Source organism: Microtus ochrogaster, chromosome 8, assembly GCF_000317375.1.
Source record: "Microtus ochrogaster isolate Prairie Vole_2 chromosome 8, MicOch1.0, whole genome shotgun sequence".
Lineage (NCBI taxonomy): Eukaryota > Metazoa > Chordata > Mammalia > Rodentia > Cricetidae > Microtus > Microtus ochrogaster.
In genome coordinates this window covers 1,372,141-1,382,463 of record NC_022015.1, presented here as the reverse complement: position 1 = coordinate 1,382,463, position 10,323 = coordinate 1,372,141, and the positions used below count along the sequence as shown (strand labels likewise).

At 38.1% G+C, this 10,323-nt stretch overlaps 1 protein-coding gene across 1 annotated transcript in view; it reads right to left on the bottom strand.

Moving 5' to 3' along the window:
• The window catches only part of Ipo7 (importin 7), a 44,762-nt gene that overhangs the window by 25,245 nt on the left and 9,194 nt on the right, over positions 1-10,323 (bottom strand). Inside the window, exons 2-4 of the mRNA XM_005350987.3 lie at positions 8,962-9,043; positions 5,995-6,148; positions 4,661-4,819 (exon numbers count right to left, since the gene is read on the bottom strand). Of these exons, the coding sequence (XP_005351044.1) occupies positions 4,661-4,819; positions 5,995-6,148; positions 8,962-9,043 (395 nt within the window). The remainder of the gene's footprint in view (positions 1-4,660; positions 4,820-5,994; positions 6,149-8,961; positions 9,044-10,323) is intronic.

Below are 10,323 nucleotides of genomic sequence, written 5' to 3'. Positions count from 1 at the left end.
AAAAAAAAAAAAAAAAGAAAAGAAAAGCCTGCTAAGGAAAACAAAAACCACGCCCAGTAGTGAAGAGGTAAAGGTAAGGCAGGCGCTCACTTCCAGAGCACACATACTGAAACTGAAATGAGGTAAAGACAGCTGGCAGGACTCCTGTTTTAGGATGGTAGATTTGTGAAGCATTCCATATTTAAGGGAGACAGGACAGGTTTTCTTTAAAAGTTGGATTACTGAAGGCAGAGGCAGGCGGATCTCTGTGAGTTCGAGACCAGCCTGGTCTACAAGAGCTAGTTCCAGGACAGGAACCAAAAAAACCACAGAGAAACCTTGTCTCGAAAAAAAAAAAAAAAAAAGTTGGATTACTGGGCTAAGAGTATTGGTTCACTTAATGCCAGCAATGGGAGGCAGACATAAGCAAGTATCAGGGCTCTATGACAGCAGTGGCTACAAACTGAGACCCTGGCTTTGTTTTGTTATATCCCAAGCAAAACAAAAGGATTTCCCAATCCCAGCATATGGTGTTAAGGCAGAATGGTACAGCTAACTTGGGCCACATTGAGGAGACCTTGTCTTAATAGCAAAAAACTTGTCTTCATTTATCTTACAGAGTTTAATGATAACCAAAGTAAATGGTCAGGAATAAAAAAAATACCAAGAGGACTAAAGAGGTGGTTCAGCCTGTACAATGCTTGCTGTGCAAGCATCAGGACCTGACTTCATTTGCAAAGCTATAGAGATGGCTCAACAGTTAAAAGCACTCACTGCTTTTGCAGAGACCAAAGTTCAATTCCTAATACTCATAAGGACACAGTGACTCAACTGCCTGTAACTCCAGTTTCAGGGATCTGATGCCTTCTTCTGACCTGAGGGTTCCTGCACATATGGTGCACACACATATGCCCAGGCATACATACCTATAAAAATTAAGTTAAAAAAAAAATTCTAGGAATAGAAAATTCATATAATTCTACTACTTGGGAGGTATAGACAGGAAGTTCACTGCATCTTTGCCAGCTAGCTAGTCTAGATGAATTAGCAAGCCCCCATCTTTATTAAAAACTAAGGTGGCAGGATCATAGAATAGTTCAGGAAATTAGGGTGCTGTAATGACCTGAGTTTAGTTTCTGGGATCCCACGCAGTGGAAAGAAAACTAACATCTATAAGTTATCCTATGGCCTACACATGCACACTGGTGTGCACATGCTTTTAAATAAATGTTATAAAGCAAACTAACAAACAAACCAGGCCATAGTGGTGCATACCTTTAATCCAGCACTCAGGAGGCAAAGGTAGTTAGATCTCTGAGTTCAAGGCCAGCCTGGTCTACAGAGTAAGTTTCAGTACAGCCAGGGCTACACAAAGAATCCCTGTCTCAAAAATCCCAAAGATAAAAAGACACTTGCTATGTGGACCTAAGAACCTGAGTTCCATGTCCATAACCCTTGCTGGGAGGAAAGAATAGGTGTCCTCTAATTCACACGTGCCCTCCAACAACTACACATACATACTATGAACACACTTAAATAAGGTTAAGAGATTATCATACTTCTTAAGTCAATAAAACAGTAATAACTTACAAAAGAAATTCCTATAATGTGGGCTAGTAACATGGCTCAGCGCATGGTAAGAGACTGTGCTGCACAAGAGTTATCTAAATTTGAATCCCAGAATCCACAAAAAAAAGAGAGAGAGAGAGAGAGAGAGAGAGAGAGAGAGAGAGAAAGAGAGAGAAAGAGAGAGAAAGAGAGAGAAAGAGAGAGAAAGAAAGAAAGAAAGAAAGAAAGAAAGAAAGAAAGAAAGGCAGTCATGGCCATACAAATGTAGCCAAGGTGCTATGGGGAGCCATTTTTTTTTCAGCTAAGCTCCAGGTTGAGTGTCTCATGGGAATAAGGCAATAGTGACAGAACAAGATATGATGCCAGACTTATCCTCTGGCCTGTGTATTCCTCCCACTGACGATGTGCACGTGCACCTGCAGACCAGAGAGCTCATACTGAGGTACTCAATCAAATCACCACATACTCAAATACACCACCTGACACTCACGTACCTATAGAAAGGAAGAATACCACGTGAACTCTGCAGTTGAACTACAGACAAATTTCCCTAACAATAAAGTTAAGAACTATATTATATACTTACTTCCCTCCTTCCAGCCTGGTTAGTCATCTACAACATGAAAACTTCCGTGGTAGAATTTCTTTTCCCTTACTTCACGAATCACACTAAATATTAGACAGGGAATTAGTTCGTAGTACCTAATCTAAGCTAGTAGCAATTAAGTAATTTACAGCATAAAATACACTACATACTGCTGAGATCCAAAAGCTTCTAAATGTGTGATATTAATAAGAAGCCTACAGCAGGCAGAGGCAGGTAGGTTTTGTAAATAAAAGCAAAAAGCCTAGTACTACAAGTCTCCAGTGATGCAAACTAATGAACTACACTCACAGGCATCATCCATTAAGTTCAATTCTTTGGCCTTTAAATTTTTTTCTTGTTTTAAGAAAGGGTTTCTCTTGTGCCGTCTTTGCTATTCTTGAACTCACAAAGATCTGTTTCCCAAGTGCTGGTATTACTGGCATGCACCACCACACTTGGCTTCATTTTTTGTTTCTAAATAAAAAGCCAGAGGTTCTTTAATATCTAAAATTCCTACCCTGTCAAGCAAAACAATTCAACTGATAGAGTGCTGTCTAACATACACAAGAACCCAACTTTGGACTCTTAGCAGCATACAAACCAAGTGTGACAACACCCAGAACTTGAGAAATCAAAGGCATGAGATCAAAAACTCAAGTCATCCTCTGCTGTGGAGGAATTGCAAGGCCAGCTCTGTCCTAGTTACAGACCCTAGCATCTTACCAGGAGTTGCCTGAACTCCTAACATGTCATGACAAGTTAGCTGTACCCCTAAAATTTTCCCAAGGGTTGAATACCTGTACCAGTAGTGCTCCCCTGATTACCAGATTATGCTTCTGGCTCTCTACCCTTTTACTTGTTTGCCACTACTATTCAGTATGATGTGATAGCACTTCCTCAGAGGTTCCTTTCATCTCTTCGTACAAACAAGCATTTTCTGAGGATATAAGATGCTGCTGAAGACCAAAGAACAATTGCTTCATGAATTTTCTTAAAATTTCTCCAAGCCACATATCTCTTGTAAATACCTTATATTCTATAAACATTGCTTGAAAATAAACTGAAATTCCAATATTGTAGTTGCCTCCTCTATATTTCATTTAAAAATCCCTCAAATTCTTTCCTGCTAAGGTTATAAGAGAGACTCAAAGCCTCTTACTGACATTGCCAACTTACTGTTATTCTCTCTAGCTTTGGTCACTCACTTACCAGAACTACAACTGGCACTCTGATAGAAGTTGGAGCGACAGCTGGAACATTCCTTAGCAGGAAGATGGGTAGCTGGTGGGGACACAAGAAAACACCAGTACCAAGGGTGTAAATGGTGTGTTTCACGCCTACTCAGGACAGCACAGTTCTTTGAAATGGGATCCCAAAAAGGTGTCAGAGGTTGCCTAAAAGTCCCAGAACTAGAGGGCGCACAATGGCATCTATCTAGCTCTTAGGAATGGAGGTCAAGTCACCATATCATACTAATTTTTTATAAATTTTCCACACCATACTTTCATACCTACCAATTTCACTGCTTTAACCACATGCTTGATTGAAAAAAATCCTTCACTGTTTGATTTACTATTTTTTTAAAGTCTTTTTTATGTGTGTGAGTGTTTCACGTGCATGTTGTATGTTCTGTGCACCATTTGCATACCTGGTGCTGCCAGAGGCAAGAAGAGGACTTCGGATTTCCTGGGACTGGAGTTACAAATGGTTTTAAGCCACCATGTGGATGCTGGAAATCAAACTCAGAGCTAAGACAACTCTTTGGTCCAAAATCTTACTAACTTATGAAAATTATTTATATGAACTATAATTCATTTAAATATTCAGGTTACTGAATAAATAGATTACTGTGAATTTCTTAGATCAAGAGCTGGGCTGGTGTCCCACTATTATACTAGTTCTTGGCAGGGCAAATGCGCAAGGATCAGGAACTCACTGATAAAGTGCTCTGTTGCTCACTGCACTCCAATCACCTTCAAACAAGCACACACTCACAAATCTAAAAGCCTGCTATCAGTACTTGCTAAGGAGCCCCAATTTTAGAGACAATTTTTAAATAAGAGTCAATAAGAGTCAATGATTTAAACAAAACATAAGGACAGTGTGGTCAGGGCAGAGCTTCTCAGCGGCATTGACAAAAAAAAAAAAAAAAGAAAAGAAACATTATGGATTAGAATAAGTACCATGAGCTTGTGGGAAGGCTCAGCAGGGTGGATACCCTGCACTGAGTCAGTCAGCTACGTTTTGGCACCTGCATGGTAGAGGGAGTGATGTCACCAGCTTATCTTCTGGCCTCCATTTGTGCACTGAACCACTTGAACACACATATGCACACACACACAAAATAAATAAGTATAATGAAGAAAATTTCAGAATAAGATTCCTACTTCAATAGGAAAGTACTAAATTAACATAGATCACTAATTTTCTTATATTAAAAGCAATTTTTAATGTTGAAATTGGTTTAAATTTTCACAATTATCTCCACTTCTCAAAAACTTAACTGGAATTAGGAGGAACACTTACTCATAATTCTTCACAAGCTGATAAAGGCAAAGAAGAATTCCCAGCCAACAAGCACTGTTATCAGACTGAAGATAAAATCCAATCTTGTCCACAATGGCAGTCCAACGGCTCGGGTAGTCATGTTTGATGATATGATGAATGCATGTAGTAAGCTGTACCCTGAAAGTCAAAACTCAACAGTAAACCTGAAAGTCAAAACTCAACAGTAAAGAAGAAGAAAAAACCTAGATAATACTTTGGTAACTCAGACAAAGAAAAATAGGTTGGTTCAACAAAGTCTAATTTCAAATAATCCATCAAGTATTTTGATGCACATAAAATGTAGACAATGCAATACTATCAACTCACTTAGCAACACTGTCTCTTGCTACCAATTTAAAAGAAACCCAGCCACGTAGTGGCGGCAAAAATCTTTAATACCAGCAGTCAGGAAGCAAAAGTAGGCGGATTTAGTTCGAAGCCAACTGGGCTACAGAGCTAGTTCCGGGAAAACCAAGGCCACAAAAACAAATAAAGAACTAAAAGCCACCCGAGCTTAACTGCACACACACATGCGGTAGAGGCAGAAGGATCATGTATTTGAGGTCAGTCTGATGTGCACAAGACATAGTTTTAAAAAGCCTTTTTAGTTTTTATTATTTGTGCTACAATACACCTGTACAATACTATGCCAGGAAGACAGACAGGATGAACTCTGGACCTTGTTGGCTAATCAGCCTAGTCAAATTAATAAACTCTGAGTTCAGTGAGAAACCTGAAATCTCAAAAATCTCAAAAAGTAGGCACAAAATAATCAAGACAGCCAGCAATTTGCAAAGTCCTATAAAATAATAGTGGTTGCCAGCCAGAAACACTATTAATCCAAGCATTTGGGAGGCAAGTGATCTCTTTGAGCTCAAGGCCAGTCTGACGTAGTGTGTTCCAGGCTAGACAGGGCAGTGATAAGGGCCCTTGACTCCCCAGAGCAGACCTTATTCAATGTCTGCTCTGCTGTACTGCACCAGACTCTACCATTTGTCTGATCACATAAAGTTCAATCACAATACAATGATTCTAAGTACATTCATTCTATGACAACATGTGATGTAACTTTATGCTATGAAAATGTCAGGTTAAGTACTTTTAATTGTAGTACTAGTAGGCAGAGGTAGGTGGTTTTCTGTGAGTTCACGGCCAGTCTGGTCTACAAAGTAAGACCCTGTTTCCAAAAAAAGAAAAAAAGGAAAAAAAAAAAAAGAAAGGAAAAAAGAAGGGGTGGGGGTCTGAAAAAAGAAAATTTAAATAGACATACACAAACATATATCTGCAATAATGAATAAATTTTAAAAACATACCTGATAAGCTCGGGTGAGTGGATAATGGCTTCTACAATGTTCTCTCGAATGCAATGTCGGTCTTCTTCTGGAATTGTATATGGGGAGATGTCCCCGGGTGTTGCTTCCCGATCAGGCCAATACTGTGTTATCATATTCTTCAAATAAATAACACCTACAATATAGACCATTCATAAAGTGATGTTTACTGTAAAAACAGAATATCTCTTGGAAACATCAATATTAGGAAGAGATTCTTTTGTAAGCAAAGTAATAAAAAATTATTTCAAGCCAATAATCAAAACACACATTTAACATTCACTTGTAGGCATTAGACACAAAATTATTAAACATACAGCCCAATCCAGAGATCCTGAGTTCAATTCCCAGCAACTACATGGTGGCTCACAACCTCCCTAATGAGATCTGGTGCTCTCTCTTTTTTCTTTCCTTTTTTTTTTTTTAGTTGTTGAAAAAAAAAAAATTCCGCCTCCTCTCTTCTGGCCTGCAGGCAAACATGCAGGCAGAACACTGTATACATAATAAATAAATAAATAAAGAGGGAAAGCATATAATAAAAAAAAAAATACAGTCCAAAAGAACACAAAATAAACAGTATACCAAAATCATTTTCTAAAGAAAACCCCTAAGCACCAAACCATACAAAAACAGTTCCAAAGTGGGGGGGACACATGGTAGTGGTACAGGCGTTTAATCCCAGCACTCGGGAAACAGAGGCAGGTGGATCTCTGTGAGTTTGAGGCCAGCCTGGTCAAAAGAGCATGTTCCAGGACAGTTAGGGCTACACAGAAAGACCCTGTCTTGAAAAACCAAAATTACAGTTCCTACAACTGACTACATAAACATGATCATAGGAAAAAACATAGTATATAAAGGTTCTCGGTGTCTAAATTATTTTTAATCACACAGCACTTCAAATTCATATTATTTTATGAGAAAATTTGCTGTGCTCAAAAACCCTAGATTATAGTGACTGGGGAAGATGGTTCAGTAGTTAAGAGTACTGGGCTGTTCTTCCTGAGGACCTGGGTTAAATTCCCAGCACAAGCATGTTAGTTTCTACCTGTCTGTAACTCCAGTTTCAAGGGATCTCATGATACCTTCACATCAATGCACATTAAATAAATTATTAAAAAAACAAAAACCCCTAGATTATGATCTGCTGCCAGCCACCATACTGCTACCTTTGCACACTGCTGTCTGACAGGTAATAGGCTGATGATGCAGTGTGATGTATATCACTAACAAGGCTCTTTACTCAGCCATCTAGGGAATGTAGATAGAAATGTGTAACATGAAATCGATCCCTAAATTCTGTAGACTAGCTTTTTGATGGTAAATTCGACCTGAAGTCCAACACCCATTTAAGTAAAGGTAACTGAATCTTAAGAATTTAATGAATACTTAAGATATTAAAAAAACTAAACTATAACTACAGTAAAAGATATGGGACTGACATATTCCAGATTAACACTACTATATAATTAGCTTTATCACCCAAAACACAGCAAGAAGAAAAATAAGACCTGGTAATTCTCACTATAGCTAAATATTTCTTTCCATTATAACAAACACAGGAATCAAATGTATACATATTTGATTTGGTAGTATGAAAGTTTTTCATTTTGACAAAACATAAACAACTGAAAACTACAGTACAAGTATACAGTCTACCCCAAATGTACTACTATAAAACAAAATGAACTCATCATTCAAAGCTGGCAGATGGAAGTACCATAGTCATGCACTAGGATTTCAATCAGCTGAAGAATGTCACCCTAAAGTCAACAATTACGCTTTAAATTTTTACTAAGTTTATGGGTGGTTACCTAATTGGCCCATATTTTCATCCATTTATTATAGTGCTTGGGATAGAACACAGGGACTTAAAGTTGATAACATGTGCTCTATCACTGAAGTGCACAAATCTCAATTTCATAGTTTATTTATGCTTCCATTTTATACACACTGAAATAATTTAAGTATAATTTAATCTTCTAAAATCCAATTCTAAAATAAAATTCAAGACTACAATGTATTAAGAACCAAACTTTTTATAAGTTAAACACTTTCATTCTAGTAAAATTTGGGAATTAAAGGCTATGTAACCTTCATTTGAGCTGGAGTTACAGGCAATTGTAATAATAAAACTAATTTTTTTTTAGGAAAGCTCAGAGCATCCAGAAGACCCAGTTCAATTATGAGCACCCACATAGTGGCTCACAAGCACCTTAACTTCTGTTCAAGGGGATGATACCCTTTATGGGCCTCCACAGACACACACATTAAACAAAAAACAAGTATATTATGAGCACTGGGTTCTCTTCCAGGACCTGGGTTTGATTATCAGCACCCATAAAAGCAGCTCAAATTTCTCTAATACCCTCTGTTGACCTGAGAGGAATGGGTGCACAGACATACATGTATGCAATACCCATACACAAAATATGAAAATAAATAAATCTCAAATTTTCCTTTAAATTCTGCCAAATACCAGAAACTTGTTGTTGCTACACACACCAGAAATAAATGGATTCTCAGGTGTTGACCGAAGAAATACACAGAGGTCTATGTTAATTATAAACGGATTGCCCTATTAGCTCAGGCTTCTTATTAACTCTTATAAGTCACATCAGCCCATAATTCTTGTCTGTGTTGGCCACGTGGCTTGGTACCTTTTTCGGTGTGGCAGTCACATCATGCTTCCTTTGTTTCTGGATGACAACTGCAGACTGACTCTTCCTCTTCCCAGAATTCTCATTGCCCCGCCTCTACTTCCTGCCTGGCTACTGGCCAATCAGCATTTATTAAAATAATACAAGTGACAGGCTAAAAGACCATTGTCCCACAGCACCCAGGGAAGGAAATTACTGAAGGGCCAAGCCACAATACTTCGCTAGTTTATTAACATAACTTTCAATCAATATATTTTGTTTGTATATTCAAGAAATAATTCAAGAAACTTGCCTGCCTGTCTCACAGGTAAATCCAGTTGTTCTGACATAGTGATCTGGAGCAGTGTTGAAACAAAATTCAGAGACTTGTGTGCCTACAAACAAGCAAGCAAAACAAAGACTTTAAATTTCTGTAGATGAACATAATTTTATTTACTTAAGAAACAGTCTCACTACATAATCCAGGTAAGCCTTGAACTCACCATCCCCCTTCCTCAGTCTTCTTAGTGCTGGGATTGCTTGGGTATCAAAGACTTAATGTCTACTTTCTTCTATTTTATATAAGTATACACTGGAATATAAGTATATTCTGCTGGTTACAGTAGCTCACACTTTTAATCTCAGTTCACAAGGAAGTACGCAGAGGGTGGAACCCTAAAAACCATGAGTTTGAGTCTCATAACCATTCCCTAAAGAATTCCAGGGGACCACACATCCTCTTCTGGTCTCTAAGGACACTGCACACACATGATGTACTCATACACATAAAATTAAAACAATTTAAAAAGATAATATTGGAAGCAGGCACAGTCACTCATGTCTTTAATCCTAGCACACGGGAGGCAGAGACAGACAGATCTCTGTGAGTTTGAGGCCAGCCTGGTCTACATAGCAAGTTCCAGGACAATCAGATCTGCTACAGCTGTTAAGGAGAAACTCTCTCAAAATACAAAAATATGAGCCATAATGAGGTTAAGTATTAAGTCACCACAGTAGTAGGGCCAAGACCAGGCTGAGCCTTTTCACTGTACCCATCTTGCTTTCATCAAATAGTAGTATGTACATGCTTCCAAACTAGGAAGGTTTGCTTCTAAATTAAGAGACTAAAAAGCCCACTTTAGAGTTATCATAAAAGTGCCATTCACAGAAATTATATAAATATATAAAAAACATATAAATTAAGTATATATATATATTTACAGCCACCTACTACATTCGACAGATGATTTTCTTTTTAAACTGTTTTATGTATATGGCTATTTTACCTTCCTGTATTCTCTGTGCCCCTAGAGGCCAGGGAATGTGATTCCTTTGGAGCAGTCAGTGCTCTTAATTACTGAGCTTTCTCTCCAACTTGTTTTTATAATTTTTTCTTTATAATTTTTAAATGATGACTTTATAGCATTGGTTTAGCCTAAAGACCTCCTAAATCTTTACAAGGCTGTCACTAAGGTCTTGGTTCATAACCAAAGTAGTGAGGGATTTCCCCAAATTCTGAGTAGTATTCTTGGTAATAAATGTTTTTTTTTTGTTTTTTTTTTTTGTTTTTCGAGACAGGGTTTCTCTGTGGCTTTGGTGCCAGTCCCGGAACTAGCTCTTGTAGACCAGGCTGGCCTCGAACTCACAGAGATCCGCCTGCCTCTGCCTCCCGAGT